We start from the raw sequence: 17,380 nt of genomic DNA, 5'->3' as shown, positions 1-17,380 counted from the left end.
AAAAATTTATATATATAAATTTTTTATTGTGTACGATGAAAATTATAATTTTGGTTAGATAAATGTTAAATTAAAAAAAATAATTGACGGAGATCATCTGCAACATTTCTAAACTAGAAAACATCTCATTTATTTATCTTATAATGTGACTTTGCACCATCTTTCAACTTTCTCTCTTCCCTTCTTGATTATAATTTAATGCATATCACCGCTTTCACTTTTTAACATAAATCTTCAAGAAAAGAGAGCGCATCATCACACAATTACTCTGTTAAACCCATTGATGACGAACAAGTAAGAATACATACAACATAAAAGCGAAATTACTTTTAATTTTTACAGAAAAATTCTCCAGATACTGGGAATTAAATGGTGGCACATTTCAATTGCGCAGAGAGAAGAGACAAAATGAACAATCAAACGGGAGGAATATTCCGAGTTCCCTGGGCCCTGTTAAACGACATTCTAAGTGGAGTCCAGCAAGTCCTTAAACCTGAATCGACAACACCATTAGAAACCAACGGCGGAGTCATCGACATCGACAACGACCACCGCTCCTCGTGACTCTTCGAACACCACACGCCTTCAAAAACCACCCTCTCACTCCCCGCAAGCTGCTTCCTCACGTGTTCCGGCAACCTCAGAGAGTACCTGTCCACGTCCTCCTCAGGCCCCACAAAAGAATGACCCGTTGAATGCGACCTCGGCAACAACATTCTCGATTCAGGTGACGGAATAACAACCCTCTGTGCCACAACCATTTCCGTTTCATTTTCTGTTTCAACGGTAACGGCCGTGCTGCTGCTCTGTCTCAATTCTTGTTGCGGTGGGATGACAGGGATGGCAACGTCGTCGACACTATCATGGGTGAGCTTAGCGCGACAAACAGGACAATTCATGTGAGAGAGTAACCATCCATCGATGCAATCAAGGTGGAAAACATGATGACACTTTGGCAGTAACCGTATCTTGTCGCACTCTTCAAACTCGCTTAAACACACTGCGCATTCCAACGCTCCTTTCCCCATTTTCAGCTCCTTCACCGTCGAGTACACCAAAATGGGGCACCTGTTGATCACTTCCCGGTTGAATCCGCGGCGGCAGATGTCGACGGCAGCGGTGATGGGGTTGCTTCTGCCACCAAAACTGCGGGAGCAATGGCGGAGGTAGAGCGAGAAGAAGCCAGTGAAAATGAACGCGGATAAGAACGCCAACAGCATGACGCTCATGGTTGCCTTGAAGTTCTCGCGTAAGGTCATTCCCAAGGGAGGGTTTGTTATAGTGCCTGTCTGTGCAACCGCGCGTGAATGGAAGAGAGACAGTACTAGGACCACGACGAACATGTCGTGGGCCCCTTCCATTTGTCAACCGTCCTAACAGAAATCGAATCCTCAAAACTCTAGAAAATAGACTGCGGCACTGAACATGTGATGTGAGTGAGTGAGCGAGTGAGTATATATGATAAGGCTTAAAAAAAATGAAATGATAGCAATGTAAATTGTAAACTATAATCATGTATTTGTAATTGAAGTTTCAAGCGTTAGTGGTTACTTATGCTTATGCGAGAACCAAGCCAAGTAAATGAGAAGAAAGAGGAAGAGGGTTAGGTCACTTAGGTGTTGGGTTGAGTAGGTTCTTGTGGTGGCAGTGTAATGAGACGACACGAGGCAAAGGAGCTATATGTGGCGGCTCAATTTGCTCCTACAAACACGTTAAATTGCGTTTTAGGTGTGCTTTGTTGGTATATGGAAGGTTTGGCTCTGCTTTTTTTCCTGCATTGGTGAAAGTGGCATCTATTTATGATCTTTGCATGCAAACAAACAAGCTCTCCCACTCCCGTAGACTAAGAAAAACTAATTTACTGAACGCTTTTTTAAAGACCAAAATATCTAAACTTAGTTAACAATGCTGCTTTCGATTCTGAACTGCAAAATTAGTGTGTTTTTTATTTTTTGTTACTTATGGCTTTGGACAAGTTATAAAAACTGAAATTTAAATTAAAGTAAATCTTTTTACACATAATAATAATTTTTTATGTATTGATATTATTAAATACTATAATTTCGGTGTCATTAAAAAAAGAGAGAACACAAACATTTTTTAATAAATTAGTAATCCATAAACTTTATTCAATTTTCGTTAAGCCATGGAGGTTTTGCATTTGTCACCTTATAACAATGTTTTTTGTACTAGACAATGAATCTTTGTTGGTATGTATTTTCAAAGATGTGTGATCATCTTGTACGTTAATTCAATGTACACATTAAATATTACTCAAAAATGTTAATACGTTAAACCGGACGGTAAACATCTTCACCGAATAAAACATGGCGACAAAGTAGCACAAATTTGGGCTTATTGAGAAACAGTAGCGGAAATTTGGACCCATGATTTTATTGAAATTGGTTAAAAATCCAAAACGCCTTCTTAATTAAGGGTCTAGAAATTAGTGTATGCTCAAATATTAAAATTTTGTTAACTTGTGTACTTAGAATATTGATTAAAAATTTAATAAATAATATATATTTTTTAATTTCAAGTGATTTTTTATTTTTTATAATGTTACAGTTCTAATTCTTGCACTTCTATTTTTTTCATTTAAATTCTGAATGTTTAATTTAAATACTAATTTTAGAGTTAAAATCGTGTTAGTGATGTGTTGACTTATATTTTAATAATTATTTTTGAATGATTAACATGAATATCTCAATATTACTTGGGCGAAAAATAAGTAATTATTGTGAATTGACATTTGAATTCAATTAAAGAAGAGGCCACTTGTAAATGATGTAACTGAATAGTCCAAATTGAAAAGAAGAGGGTGAAGTCAGCAAACTCAAGACCAGAGTTGTAGTGAAGGTCAAAGGGGAATGTATGGCGGCGTCACACGGAATCTCCGCCGCTTCATTCTTCATTCTTCATTCTCATTAATGTACTTGGATTCCAGCATTTTTATTATTTTTTAAAAACTATTTTGTAAATAAAATTTTTTATCCCATAATATAGTGTTTTGTTAGAAAAACATTGATAAAACACAGGTAAATTTGTTTTGACTAAATGAATAAAATTAGCCTCAACAAGTATATTCATCATTCTAAATATATAATAATAATTTTATTTATTTTCTTAATGAACCAAATAAAATATTTCTATCTTCTACTGATTTTTCCCTCCACTCCTTTAAACCAATGGAAACATTGTAAGATTAACAATGCATGATATGTAAGAAATATAAAAGATTTTATTTTGGCATTACAACAAAATTCCATTCAAGCATTTATTTAATATTCTTTTAAATTAATAACATAATCATAAATTGGGCTAAGAAGGCACGAATTGGGCTATGGGCCCAGATAAGACCAGGCCTGCATCTGGTTTATGTGGGTTGATGTCTTGATGAATCATCACATAATGGTTTACAAACCAATCCACATAGTTTCTTCACAATCAATTTGGAAGAATACAATAAATTATAGATTGACAACTCAATAATACTAATAAAACTGAAATATTGTGTGGATATTGAGTACAGCTCGCAATCACAAAAGGATTAGGAAAACACCAAAGAAGATCAAAGTAACACACTGGGCACTAACACCTCTTTGAGACACTTCTTATCATTCACACTTTTGTCTGATCTTCTAGTCTGTGCTGCCTCATGTCGTTTATGATTAAGACTTTATGCGTTACTGTAATTGTCCTCATAGAATTGAGAAAGTGGACATAAAGGAAAATAATTTTATGGTGAAATATATGTCACATTTTTATCTCCTAAGTTTCCAATTAGAAAGAACACAAGCGCACCATGAACGGCAGCATAGACACTAGAGAAACAACCAATGAATCGGCACACTTTGTTTTGTCTCGTACACGTGCTAAATAAACTATAAAAAGTTCAAATTTCAAGTCATGAAGTTGGTAATTTGCATAAAGTGCCAAATTTTGGTGTCTATAGCTACATACTACGCAAGCAAAAGCGTGGAACATGTAAGGTCCACACAAATTTATGATAATTGCAAAAGGATAGCAATTTGAACTCTTTCTCTCTCTCGTTCACACACACGTAAAATCATTTAAAATAAATCATCACTAAAGTGAACAAATAAGATTTTGTTTGGTTATGAGCAAACACCTTTTGGTGTTTCAAAGAATTCGAATTAAACGACATCCTTTAATGATGTTTGGTTAAATTTTTTACTTTACAAAATTAAATATGCAGCAAGTAAAATTGATCTTGAGAGAAGTGAAGTGTTCATTTTTTTTTTATTGACAAAAATTGTTTCACAAAATATAAATACATTTATATTTCAAAAACAACTCTACTTTATCATTCAAAGAATATTAATTCTCTTAAACTCACGTTTAATACTATATCCTAATGATCATACATGTTATGCATATAATTGAAACAATAAGTATTAACATTATAAAAACTATTTAATACTTTCTCCTTTAAATTAGTAAATATCACTTTGATTCCATAATACTTGCAAAATCTTTATTGAAACTATATAGTTCTATTTAATAAAAAAATAATTAAAAATGGCATTTGACAACTTAAATAAGAGAATGTTCAATTTGTTTTGTACAACAGGTAATAAATATATACTAAAAAACTTATCCCATGTTAAATATCTGAGCACTAAATAAACTATAAATTAAATGAATATCTTCAAACTATATATAACTTTTAATTTTGCAGTCAGAGAGATGAAGAATTTAATTGGGGAACATATACAAATACAATGGGACCTTTGCTTCTAAAATAAGGGAAAAAAGAATGAAAGGACAATTTATTCTTAGTGTCATTTTTAAGTAACGGGGACACATGAGAAGGAAAAGGGGGACAAGAGTGGAGTAAACAGGCTAAAAAGCTAAAACAAATAAAATTCATTTTGGCTTTCACATACCACGCTTGGCCCCCAAAGTTCCTCCCACATGGTATTATGAAAACAGGACAGAGATATAAGATATAGTGCTGGTTTGTGGTGGGTCTATACTAATTTCTATCCCACATAAAAAAATTTCTCTTTTTGGACAAGTAGGCCCTTATAATTGATAAAAAGCTATACATATACCGCTATGTGTTTATTGTGCAAGATGTGTATTAAGGAGTCATTGAACAGTTGTATCTTTGAAGTTTTCTAGTCCAAAATCCAATAGACCAATGATTAGATGATGGCAGATATTGTGGTATGGTACGGAAAACTTCATCCTAATTTTTCTTCTCAATCACAAAAACAAGTTTATCTATCCACCATAAATAAAAAAAGCACACTCCAATTATTCTCATGTGTATGATCTTCAATCTTCAGCAATAGTTGCCTCATCGTGCTTCAGTAGTTATTAAGTACTGAAGGCCACGAAGATATAATAGAAAGGATTAAAGCAAAAGGGAAAGGAAAATAGAAAAGAAATCCACATAATCAAAGAAAGTAGGGCAAAAGGAGACATTATTGCATTGGTTGTGTCAGAATCCACATAAATGGGTTTCATTATATTAAACATTTTAGTTGGTGACCGAAAAAACACTGCATCACTGCAAACTAATCAACGTTAGATTCCTGTAGAACAAGTGTGTGGATGAGGACCATAAGGTCAACCATAGAATATATAAAAGAAAAAGAAAAATATTAGAATTATCATCTAGACACATGACATGTATATTACACTATATATATATATATTAGCCCGGAACCATACACATGAGGTACAAGTTCAACCCAGAAAGAAACCACTTAATACTAATTAGGCACCAAAAATATGTCGTACATAGCCACTGTTGGTGGCAGAAGCATGAGTAGTGGCGTCACCACAGTGGATTGCCAAAAACAAGTTAGATCATGGAGATTGCTACGTTCTCTCATGGAATTACTAATCCCAAGTTGCAATTGCACCTTCTTAGAAGAAGACCAAGATGATACCAAATCAGAAAAGTTTCTCCAAAAGTATCCACCATCACTCATGACTTCTACCACCATCACTGGCACTATATTTGGATACCGTAGGGGCAAGGTAAGTTTTTGCATCCAAGCTAACGCAAACTCAAGCAACCCAATTCTTCTCCTAGAGTTAGCAGTACCCACAAGCGTTTTAGCCAAGGAAATGAGAGGGGGAACACTGAGAATCGTGCTAGAGAGTGTCACCACAGGATCATGCAGCACTAACTTGTTTTCCACGCCTTTGTGGACTATGTATTGTAATGGGAGGAAAGTGGGATATGCTGTTAAGCGTAGACCTTCAAGTGGTGATTTTGAAGCTCTAAGTTTGATGCGTTGTGTTGACGTGGGTACTGGTGTTATAAATGGAAAGGAGTTGCATCAAGAAGATGAGCTTATGTACCTAAGAGCCAACTTTCAAAGGGTTCGCGGCTCTTCCAATTGTGAATCTTTCCATTTGATTGATCCAGAAGGAAGCATTGGTCAAGAGCTTAGTATCTTCTTTTTTCGGTCAAGGTGACCTTTGTTTATATTTAAAGCAGTTTCAGCTTTCAAATTACCCTTTTTTTGAGCTGTGCCTATTATGTGGTCAACCAGAGCTACCTTAACATGCATGGCATAGCTTTATCCATCCTAAGCTCTATAAGTTTATTGTTTTTACCAAAAATTGTACTTTATTTTTGGGGGTGTTAGACTGGACAATTTGGAAGGGAGAATGTTAAGCCTATTAGGTCATAGCCTTTTTTTCCCCTCTCTTTTAACACAAAGTAATAACTGTCTTCTACTTAGTAATACTTTTTATTTTTCTGTTTGGCAGTGTTTGGTCTGAATTTTACCTTTTGGCAATACTAATATAAATATCGTCACCAATTAACAAACTTCCTCGAGCTCTAGTTTTCTCACATATTCCCAAAATAAATCCATTGTAATTCGTCTTGGTTCTCCCTTTTATAGATATTGATTATCTGAGAAAGTATGTGGTTAAGCTAATGATGTGTATGAAAGAACTTATAAATGAGTATGCTTTTTTAACTTATTTTAATTAAAAAAATTATATATGATTTATTCAAATAATTTTTATAAACATTATGATATAAACTCGTTCTGCAATAAGAAAAAACATTTGATAAAACGATTTCCTAAATATTCCTTTTAAAAAAGTTACCCTTTTCATTGTCTATATACGTAAGTTATCACATTATTTGAATTATTAAAAATAATTTTGTATATAATTAGTTCATTTCTTACATATTTTTTTTAATCTTTTTTATTTACACTCATCTTAAAATATATCACAAAACACACAAAAAGACTCCTTCTAGTGTCCCTCTTTAGTATACAGAAAAACATTTCCCCATTCTCTTATGATACATTGGAAAGTTATTACTGCCTTTTTCATTATTAAGATATGATTAAGGTCTAAAGTCAGATTTGCCTTTTAACGTCCGCAAGTGTTTAACAGATAAGTTAAATAAAAAAATATAAAAACTAGAATATTAATGAAAAATTGATAAGCTAAATGATTGAGTTGAGATTTTAATAAAATTAACTACTAAATTAACTGACAAACATAAATTGACATAGAAGAAATTATAAGAGAGAATAAAAAAAGTTAAGAACTTATAAGCTAAAAGATCACATAAAATAATACTTCAAAAAACATTATATGTCACTAAAATAAATTATTTATTGAATAAATCTAATTTAATTAAATAATTTAAAACTAGTTAAATAAGTTAAAATCTAACCTAAAATTCTTGCCAAATACTCTCCATGGCTGCTGGTAACTTAGCTTAAAAGCTCTATAATTAACATAAAAGTTATAGCTGGCAGGGCATTTTATGATGAAGAAATCAACACAACAAATACCATATCATAAATATAATTAGCGAGGACCTAACAACATGTTAATAATTTTTGCACATAATTGACAGCTCATAATATTCTCCTTGTTAGTTATTACGATTAAGCAAACTTGGAGAAATTGCACTCAAGCATACAGCTTTAGAAATTCATATTTAAATCAGATGCCAAAAGTAATCGAGTAGAGAATCAAATTTTAGAGCACAATGATTAATTTATATAATTCTCCATCCTCATTAATATTTGAAAGATGTTGATTTTATTTGGAAGGTGATATTAATAGCCAATGGTGAGTGGAAGATATTTTTTAAAGAAGCCGCAGTGGGGCATTCTTCAAATGAGAATCTAATTGCATGCATGAGTTGTTTCAGATTCCTCATGTCGTTTGCTTATATTAGACAACATGGAACAATATCTATAAGGCAAGTGGAACAGGGCCATTTTATGGGCCACTTTGGGCTATCTTTTCCGGCACAGCCCGGCTATGGGCCAACGACAGAACACATACACCATATGGAACGGATGGGCCAGCCCATCCTGTTTGACAATACAACCTCTGTAATTATTTGCATGAAATGCTGTTACAAAAATTATGGAATAGGCATCATGCAGAAATCTTGTATATTCCATATTATTGCATTTTTCAATTTGCAACAAATTGAACAGGATGGCAAAAGAAAAGGGGGCAAAAACAAAGAAGAAACTTTTGCATAAAATATGCTTTCAGTCCTGGTAAAAGCTGTGTCACAAAAATGGAAGCAAAAACCAGGTGCATGCCAATCCTAACAATTCTAGAATGTTAAAGTTCCATTTGCTGGGTGATTTACCTGCAAAAAATACATGGGTGCATTAAAATTTTACAAATATCACAAGTGTACATAACAATAGTGGCAGAGCCACCAAATTTACCTAATAGAAGATAGTTGTTCCTAATGTTCCATTCAAAATCCCAGTGCTCCCTATCATTTTTCAGAGTCCAATAAGACCATCCAAAGGAAGCTGCATTATAGACATCTAACTGTGCTCTTCCAAAGTCCTGATAATCTTTTTGGGATCCACTTGTCACATTCCACTCATTCACCCACTCTCCTGAAATCACCTTAAAGAAGATAAAAACGAGAGTTGCAGCAAAAAGAGAGTTTTTCAAATTCAGACAAAGTTTGTTTATGCATTCAAGGATTTCAAAGTTGAGGTTTGTTATTGTGAAACATTTAATGCACTGTCATACAAACAGTCAGAAGAGCTGTGAGTCTTACCAATAAAAACAAGTGGGCCATTTGAATTGTTCAAGGCCTGCAGTTGACCTTCGCGGCTTTTGTATATGTATTGAATGTTATCACCGACGCTCATATTAACAAAAAATGTGTCAAAGAGATTGTAGAAATGCAAATCCAAAACTAAGTTGTGAGATCCTATGTTGGCTTGATAAAGTTCCAAAGGATCTGCCATGCCAATTCTCTGGCAGATTATCACATAAGCTGACGACGAGTATTTTCGAACAATTTGGTAGCCCTGCTTGTAATATGGAATTAAAACATCTAATGGAACTGTGGAAGCTGATGGTTCATTCAAAAGCTCAATTCCCAGCAAGGCAGAAGATCTTGCATATCTGCAAATGACAATGTTTGTTTAGTAAGGTAAAACACAGACTCACAAAACATTTGTTTTAACCATAAAGATGGAATCCCATAAAAAATAGCATTGCCTCTTCCTAAAAGAGATTGTATGTTTTTTATAATGAATTTCATAACAGTACTAAAAAGAGATTAATTCAATATATTTATTTATCCCAACGAAGAAATTTTATCATCCAAACCAATATTCAATGGTATGTAAGTTGGTTATTCAATAACATGAGCAATATGTCAGAATATATTTGCACACTGAAAACATACCTAGAAACTAAAAATTCAATAACATTTAATGACTCTGAAATGTAATCTGGAGAAGTCGACCAGCCCGTAAATCCATCTCTGCTTGAACTATGTTCCATCCCATTTTGAGAACCAGGAGCAGCATGAAGGTCAATTATGCATTTTATATCATAGTCTCTGCAACATGATAATTAGGCATAATGTCAGAAGGAAAAGCAAAGTTCCAATTGTGCTAAAAAACTTAATGATAACACAGCAAAATCAAAACCTACTGTGCCCAAGTAAATGCATTATCTAGAGCTTCAAGACTTCCTCCAATAAATGGACTCGGAGGATCAGGATCAAAAGCAATCCACCACCCAACTGGTATCCTCACAGTATTTATTCCATGTTTATATAGAAATTTGAAATCCTCTATGGTGATAAAGCTATTTCTATGCCTCTGCAGTTACAGAAAGCTGAACAATCAAAGAGGGAAGACAATTTGCTATTTTATTTTTGTAAGTATTACGTATGTGATGGCTTTCACTGATAGAAAGAATTTGTGTAAATAAAATAAAGATAAGTTGGATGAAGCGAAGATACAGAAAAAAAAAAGTGAAAGCTTATTCTGATCCCTCAGTGCAACAACAAAAGAATAACCCCCCTCTCCTCAAAAGAAAAAAAAAAACTACTGTGATTGCTAGAATGTACAACACATTTGGTCCTTGCAAATTTACACACGTCATAAAATATATTCTGTGAAAAAAATTCATGTTCAAGCAAATCATCATTGTGCCACTATACAAAAAATATTTGTAACATGATTTTACCCTAAAAACGTCTTTTGCCTGACTATGCCCATATCCATTTGCTAGCTGGTAATCTCCATGCAAGTTATTTGATACAATCGTCATTTCAAATGTGCCAGAATTATCGTCCCATCCTGGTGCACCTGGGTAGTCTGCTGTAAGCTGACCATCTGTTGTAGCCTACGTAATATAGTGGAATATTCAATCATGTGAATCTGTTAAAAGTTTGATGTTAATGTGACCGTAAAGAGTAAAATAATTCTATATGCCATCTTATAGATGCTTAAATATAGTATTGGTTTTTGAAGCAGAACCCATTATAAAATGTTGAAATTGATTTATACAAGGCATGACATGGTGAAGTTATGGATAAAACATATTACATTCTGTTCAATATGCAGTTATTATATGTTTTTTTGGTTTTATTCTTTGCTCAACATGATGACAAAAGTGTCTTGCGAAAACAGAATTATATTTTACATGCAACCAAAATGACTTGTTTTAGTAGAAAGAAGGATGAAAACCTGAAGGTACACCCCATCCTTTATCTTGATGTGAATCCTATTTTTCTCATTCCGCTCAATTTCATAGGTCTCTGATGTTGAAGCTGATTTTGCTGTTGCAGAGACAGAGCTGCCTTCACCATCACAAGTAAGAAATTGGCCTTGGGAGGTACGGAATTGAAATTCTGATGCAGATACTCTCCATAGCTACAATAGAAATAAGGGGAAATCATTTAATAAAACTTCCAGTTTTCCATACATCACTCTTAACAATTTCTAATCTTACAATTCCATCATTATGTTTAAAGTCCTCCTAAACTACTAGTGGCTACCATATTTGTTTAATTATACATAAAAAAGAAGTAACCTCACCCTTCAAGATATAATAGCATGTGGGAAGTAAGAGAAGAAGAGATGCCAACCAAGAATATCGGCCACTAGCATACAGATGTACTGTATTAGAACTTATCAAGACTAAAGAACCTGAAACAAACTCTTCAGTCAATCTAGAATAAAGTATGTAATTCCAATTTCTTCCAAAGTAACTATCATCATAGAGAGCCTGGGAACATTTCTTTTACCAGCATTGCATTCTAAAAGTAACTAAAAACTAAAGTCAGACTGGAATTTCATCCTTGTGGACTACTCTGATGCACTCAAACTATAAACCATTAGTAGGCATGAATTAGGTAAGAAAAGATAATACAGTATTTCAAATGATCGAGTCAACTTTATCCTCTACAACAAGGATTTTTTAGTTGTTTTGAATCAGATTGTTTGGTTACTCATTATGGTAATGAGCAATATTTATGATGCATTGTTCCCAAGAATTTCACTGGCACATAGCTCACTGCTGATCATATGAAAAATGAAGCTCTATTTTCACTTTCTATCTTCTGAACTTTTTTCCCTTTGTGGATATTATCCACTGTCCAGCTTAACACAAGCATAACTTATTCAACTAACATCAACTTGGATGGTTCCAAAATTGTTAGTATGCCACAAAATACTTCCAATTTGAAAGATACTCAAGTCCACATACTAAAAAAAAAAAAGATGTATTATAAAATCGAAAAGCTACAGATGGATAAATAAACTTAGATAAGAAATGGATAAATTCAGTAACTGGATTAGGATTAACCATTTGACATATTATTATCATGCCACAAAAAGAGATGCATATCAATAATATATATAACACTGAATAGAAAATTAAAACAAGAAAACACACACTTGCCATCTTACCCTGAAGGTTTCCCATGAAGATGAGACATCCCTGTTAACTGTCACATTCATTCCTCCGCCATTCTCTGCTGATACATACTTCTGCAATGTCACGGACTTAAACTGCACCTCTGTCCCATCCTACATTTTCAATATCAACACACATATCAACCAGATAATCTACTAAAACGCCAAAACAATCATGCATTCCAAAGTAAAATGAGTATACAAAACATGAAGTAGCTCACAAGCATGTCTCCATTGTCAATGCCATCAAACAGTGCAGGCTTGATCCAACCTTCAATAACGAGCCACCCTCCTAAGTTCAATCCTCTCACTTTAGAATCTCCATGTAACCCCTCCACTTGAACGAGGCAAGGCCATTCAACACAAATAGACAAGTAAGATACTAGGTTCCATACATTGCCTTGGAAGGATATACAATGGATAAGGCATGAAACTTCTCAGGTAACAGAATTTACCTTACCTGAATATACCCCAGAAGTGTTTAGACAACAAAATAAGAAGAATGCACATGCCCATTTGGTAAAAACAAGTCCCATCAAGAATGCGGGCATCAAAAGCACCCAGAAAGCAAAAATGCAGAATCCATCATGGGAAAAAGCTTAGCCTCAATTATGTACAAGAAAAAATCAAAGCCAAAGCACCTTGAAGTGCAACTTGGAGGGTGAATCTATGCAAAATAAATCCCTTCCTTATCACTCAGTTAATACCAAATTCAACTTTGTGAACAAACATAAGAAGGTGATTTGGGTTTTGGGATTGCTTCTTTCAATTTCTTGGTTAATGCATGAAAGGGAAAATAATAAATAAAAAACTATCCAATTATATTGAAAACCGAAGCCAATGGAATAATAAGGATAAGAGAAAAGAAAGGAACAACCTTGTAGAGTGGGAAAGGGAAAGCAAAAAGCGTTCACATACAGATTGTAAACTGAAAAGGGAAACTTTGCTTGTGGGGTTCTTCCACTGTTCATTTTAATTAAATAATTAACTGAATAATTAGTATCTCGGCTTTGATTATCTTAGGTTGGAGTAGAAGGAGTGCTGAAAAGGACAGGTTTGTTTCCTTTGCTTTATTTACTAAATCTTCAATGGAGGATTCACTGAGACCTTGAAACAGTTAATGCTAACGCACGAAGCTGAAGAAGATAAAAAAGTTATGTTCTTTTGAAGTCTCTTCTCTTGCTCTTCCGAGCCGAATGATATAGGCTTCAACTTTGTGCAGAAAATTTCAGTTCATCTTTTTGGGTTGTGTTGTGTTGTCTGAAATTAGATTCTCATTCAATAAAAAAGTTGAGCTTTATGGTAACGTTTGTCGTCATGTTATGTTTAGAGGATGATCATCGCGTTTTACTTTTTATTTTTTAATGGGTCATTTTCTGATCTATTTTTAAATAAATATTTGTTATCTTTATTATTATTCATATTCTTAAAATTACACAACGATAAATATAAAAAATAGTACAGAAAACGAGGTTAAACAATTATTTCCTTATCAGGCTTGTTCAATTCCAATAAATTAACATAAACCAAAATCACCACCCCTAACATTTTCTCAAGTTGCGCCGCTGATGAAGATCAAATTGGCAGCAAAGTTACATTCGAATTCGAAATCACAGGCTAACTAATGTTTGTCAATTAATTTATGTGTTGGGTAATAAATTAAAGTTATTTTAATTCAAACTAAAGATAAGTGCATCAATAATATCTTATTTTGTATTTTCTTTTTACCTTAAAGAATTAGATCATAAACATAAATAATTTAAATAGGATACGGTAAATTTTGCCACAGTTCTACTTATTCAAAAAAGTCTTGTTTATTTCCAAAATCACCTGAAAAGCTCAAATGAAAGGTCGTAATATAAGAGAGAAAATAATAAGAACGGATTATTCGGTCACGGGTTACGCGTTCAACTTTGCTTTTTGGTCAAGTTGATCAATTGGTGAATATGCCCATTGCTCCTGCACAAACGTTACTCACACAATTTTTTAATGCATTTTTTTATAATATTTTTAATTAAAAATTATGAGTATCATTCTTTTTAATGTAGTATTTCTTTTATTTTTAATAATTTTTAATTAAAAAAGTATATCAATGAGTACTCTTCGTGCATGTAGAGAAAAATACCAGTACCATGGGTGAGTCACTTGTAGCCAATAATATAGAATTACCATATTGAAATAATGTTGAAAGTTTTTTTTAATACTATTAGCCTATGGTGATCATGTTTACAAGTATTTGCATGATCGAACCATTGGATGCATCACAGAATAACTGGTGGAGAATTGAAAACATTAAGCATATTTTGTTTCTGGTCATTAAACATATTGAAACACAAGCATTTGTAAAGGAAAAAGGGGAAGACAAATATAGAGCACAAGTTTGTAAAAATAATTATTTATCTACCTTGAAATTTGCTTCCTTGACTTTGCCAGAAATAGTTTACAGGGGAAGAGTTGAACTATGGCTTCTGCTATGTCTGGAAAATATGAATTTTCTGTTATGTGAAAAAGATCTTCTCAGCGAAAAATGCTTCTCATTGTTTGTTGAACTCTCACTGCCATGCTTACTTGAAATTGAAACATTCTTTTTAACCAAGTTGATGTCTGAGTCTGAACTTTCTATATCAGAATTTAAATCCAAGGCATCACAAAATACTATTGAAGCAGAAGATGAATCCATCGAGACAGAACTAAATTCATGTGCAGTAACAGCAGAAGCAGAATCAATTGGAACTGAAGAGTGGCAACTAATCTTGCTACAATGATCTTCACTGGGATCTTCAGCTGCAACAGCAACCCTCACTCCACTTTCTTCTATATATTCATTCAGATCAGAAAAACTTGGATCAGGCTCTATGGTTCTCACTAGTTCAATGCCACTAGCTTCATGAACAATAGGGGCACGGCACAAGGGACAATTTTTATGTGATCTCAACCATGTATCAATGCAAGGTACATGAAAAGCGTGGCTGCACTTTGGCAAAAGTTTGAGACTTTCTTCTTGTTGAAACTCACTGAGGCAAACAAGGCACTCAGTTCCTTCTATCAATCCTTCATCTTTTCTGTATTTGCAAACTGTGATGGAGTCTATGATGGATTCTTGGAGACCCTCTGTGGAGATGAACCATATGGGGTGTGCAATGGCTCGTTCCTCATCATTAGAAAAGGAAAAATCTCCACGAATGTCAAATAGTATTGGTGGGTTTCTTCTGCTAACATAGTATCTCCTTGATTTATAGTACCTTAGGATTTTGGACATGGTGACGAGTAACATGACTACACCACCAGTGCTAGCTATGACAACCATAATGATAAGTACATAGTTTTGAGTCATGTGGTCTTCATCATGGATGGGAGGGAACCACGGAAATGACAGTGAGACTGGTGAGTGAAGAGGTGAAGGTGTTGGGCTATGGTTGGTTCTCCATGCTGTGATAGTATCACTTGAACCAAGGTACGGATGGAACAGCGTTCTAGGATGTAAACTCATCTTGGAAACATAGCAAGAAAGAGAAAAGATGTTCGAAGTTTTTAGTACTTGGGAATGGAAAATTTAGAACATTTAGACAAGAGGAAAAGGCACACAATGATAGAGAGAACATGGAAGATTTTAGGTCCTCCTTAGAGTTTACCAGCGATGAGATTGTTTAGGTAGAATTTTTGGCATTTTTGTAGCCATGTTTTGATGCTTTGATGGGGCAATTTCACTTTCCTTGGTAGACCTACGCAATTACTCAGTGACTGACTGATTTTTCTTTGTTTCGATCTAAGTCAATGGACTTTTGTTGGGTCGTTTCCACGTTATCTTCCGTGGAGGGATGTTAAGGGAAGATAAAATCTTTGTCAATATGCAATCGTGTCTCTGTGTTCACATGTGTCCTGTTGCCAAGCTATAAATACTTTCAAATAGATAGTATTAAGCTAAAGGTTTTGAGCATTCAAACACGCTGAACTTGTGCTTTAAAAACTAAACTAGATGTAAGCTTACATATACTTTCTAGTTTTCACATTAGGGTGTTAATTACTCAAAAGGGTGTTCAGTTGGGAACATGAGAAGAGAAATGAGAGGATCAGATGGAGGATTTTGGGAGTACAAACCATTCAGCACTTAAAATAGCTATTTCATATTTTTTTTTTATAATTCTTGGAATATAATAACATAAATCTTGTGAACATAGTTCAATGCTTTCAACAATTTTTTTTCTTTTAAATGTTTCTAAAAAAAATTTGAGGGAGAACCAAGATGTCATATTTGGTACCACACGAGCAAATTTTATTAGATATTAAACACCTTCGAAAGTAGCATCCCACACTTAGTGCAAATATTCTTGCAGCCTTTTTTTTTTTGTCTTTGATTCTTTCAAACCTGTTTACCTTTGATTGATTTTATCTTCACAAATCTTAATTTGTAATGTAAATTATTATTTAATATTTTGATTTTCTGCTAATTTTTAATATAAATCTATCTTAAATTTATTAGAAAACTAGCAAGGACAAAATTTATATGAATATCTTGACTTCCCTTCCCCTTCCCTTCAGGAAAAATATAACCTTTATTTTTCTCTCTCTTCAAACTTTGTCTTTATCATTTTTTTCTAGCACTATTAATAAATATATCAGGAAATGTATAATTAATCTAAATTAGTGCATTTAAAATTTATATAAATATATTCGAAATAAATGGTCAAGAGTTTTTTTTTAGAATATTCGTTACTTGTGCTATGATCCAGAAAGTCTTTTTTTATGACAGGATACTTAAGTAGTTTAGACATTGCACTATGTAATTATATATATTTAGCTACTAATTAATTCATTACAATTCATTATAACGACGGCGTAGTTTAGACTTTAGAAGATGTAATATATGTATTCAACCACTAATTAGTATATATCAATTATTTATGACGGCTGGGTCGCATTGTGTGCGGCAGCATCAATGAAACTTCAAGATAACTTTTTCGAGTTCATTTTGCTGACATATTTCCTTCGAAAGTATGCTGATTTAAATCTCGCAATGCATTTTCTTCTCTTGTCTCTTCTCCAAAATCCATCTTAATATTGAATCAACACTTTCTTAAAAAATATAATATACACTTAAATATTATTAATCTTTTAAATAGTTTACTTTTTCCTCAGTCAGACAAGAAAAGCAGAACGTT

The 17,380-nt window shown here is 33.6% G+C and overlaps 4 protein-coding genes across 4 annotated transcripts; 1 reads left to right on the top strand and 3 right to left on the bottom strand.

The window, feature by feature from the left end:
- Nucleotides 1-416: 416 nt before the first annotated feature.
- Nucleotides 417-1,259, bottom strand: LOC113851307 (E3 ubiquitin-protein ligase ATL6-like). Its single transcript, XM_027481771.1, has one exon. The coding sequence runs from the start codon at nucleotides 1,257-1,259 to the stop codon at nucleotides 417-419; it is 843 nt and encodes a 280-aa protein (XP_027337572.1).
- Nucleotides 1,260-5,711: 4,452 nt separating this feature from the next.
- On the top strand, nucleotides 5,712-6,747 carry LOC113851453 (protein MIZU-KUSSEI 1-like). The gene has a single exon (XM_027481940.1). It carries the CDS (start codon nucleotides 5,764-5,766, stop codon nucleotides 6,457-6,459), a length of 696 nt encoding a protein of 231 aa, XP_027337741.1. The 5' UTR covers nucleotides 5,712-5,763; the 3' UTR covers nucleotides 6,460-6,747.
- A 1,665-nt stretch (nucleotides 6,748-8,412) lies between these two features.
- On the bottom strand, nucleotides 8,413-12,915 carry LOC113850546 (probable glucan 1,3-beta-glucosidase A). Its single transcript, XM_027481116.1, has 10 exons — nucleotides 12,682-12,915; nucleotides 12,443-12,558; nucleotides 12,216-12,335; nucleotides 10,992-11,177; nucleotides 10,489-10,647; nucleotides 9,949-10,118; nucleotides 9,698-9,853; nucleotides 9,059-9,411; nucleotides 8,712-8,891; nucleotides 8,413-8,629 (listed from the first exon to the last, which is right to left on the bottom strand). Exons 1-10 carry the CDS (start codon nucleotides 12,770-12,772, stop codon nucleotides 8,547-8,549), a joined length of 1,614 nt encoding a protein of 537 aa, XP_027336917.1. The 5' UTR covers nucleotides 12,773-12,915; the 3' UTR covers nucleotides 8,413-8,546.
- Nucleotides 12,916-14,661: 1,746 nt separating this feature from the next.
- Nucleotides 14,662-15,711, bottom strand: LOC113851306 (RING-H2 finger protein ATL54-like). Its single transcript, XM_027481770.1, has one exon. The coding sequence runs from the start codon at nucleotides 15,709-15,711 to the stop codon at nucleotides 14,662-14,664; it is 1,050 nt and encodes a 349-aa protein (XP_027337571.1).
- Nucleotides 15,712-17,380: the final 1,669 nt, after the last annotated feature.

This window comes from Abrus precatorius, unplaced genomic scaffold (assembly GCF_003935025.1).
Source record: "Abrus precatorius isolate BTA unplaced genomic scaffold, Abrus_2018 Scaffold9, whole genome shotgun sequence".
Lineage (NCBI taxonomy): Eukaryota > Viridiplantae > Streptophyta > Magnoliopsida > Fabales > Fabaceae > Abrus > Abrus precatorius.
Note: the sequence above shows the minus strand (reverse complement) of the source record. Positions and strands in the feature narration are given on the sequence as shown.

Excerpts from the sequence above, each read along its gene's own strand:
- LOC113850546 (XM_027481116.1), bottom strand. The coding sequence starts at position 12,772 with ATGCCCGCATTCTTGATGGGACTTGTTTTTACCAAATGGGCATGTGCA. Across the intron at positions 12,559-12,681 it reads CACTTCTGGGGTATATTCAG|TGGAGGGGTTACATGGAGAT; the intron begins GTAAGGTAAATT and ends GCCTCGTTCAAG. Across the intron at positions 9,854-9,948 it reads AATGCATTTACTTGGGCACA|AGACTATGATATAAAATGCA; the intron begins GTAGGTTTTGAT and ends ATCATGTTGCAG.
- LOC113851306 (XM_027481770.1), bottom strand. The coding sequence starts at position 15,711 with ATGAGTTTACATCCTAGAACGCTGTTCCATCCGTACCTTGGTTCAAGT.
- LOC113851307 (XM_027481771.1), bottom strand. The coding sequence starts at position 1,259 with ATGACCTTACGCGAGAACTTCAAGGCAACCATGAGCGTCATGCTGTTG.
- LOC113851453 (XM_027481940.1), top strand. The coding sequence starts at position 5,764 with ATGTCGTACATAGCCACTGTTGGTGGCAGAAGCATGAGTAGTGGCGTC.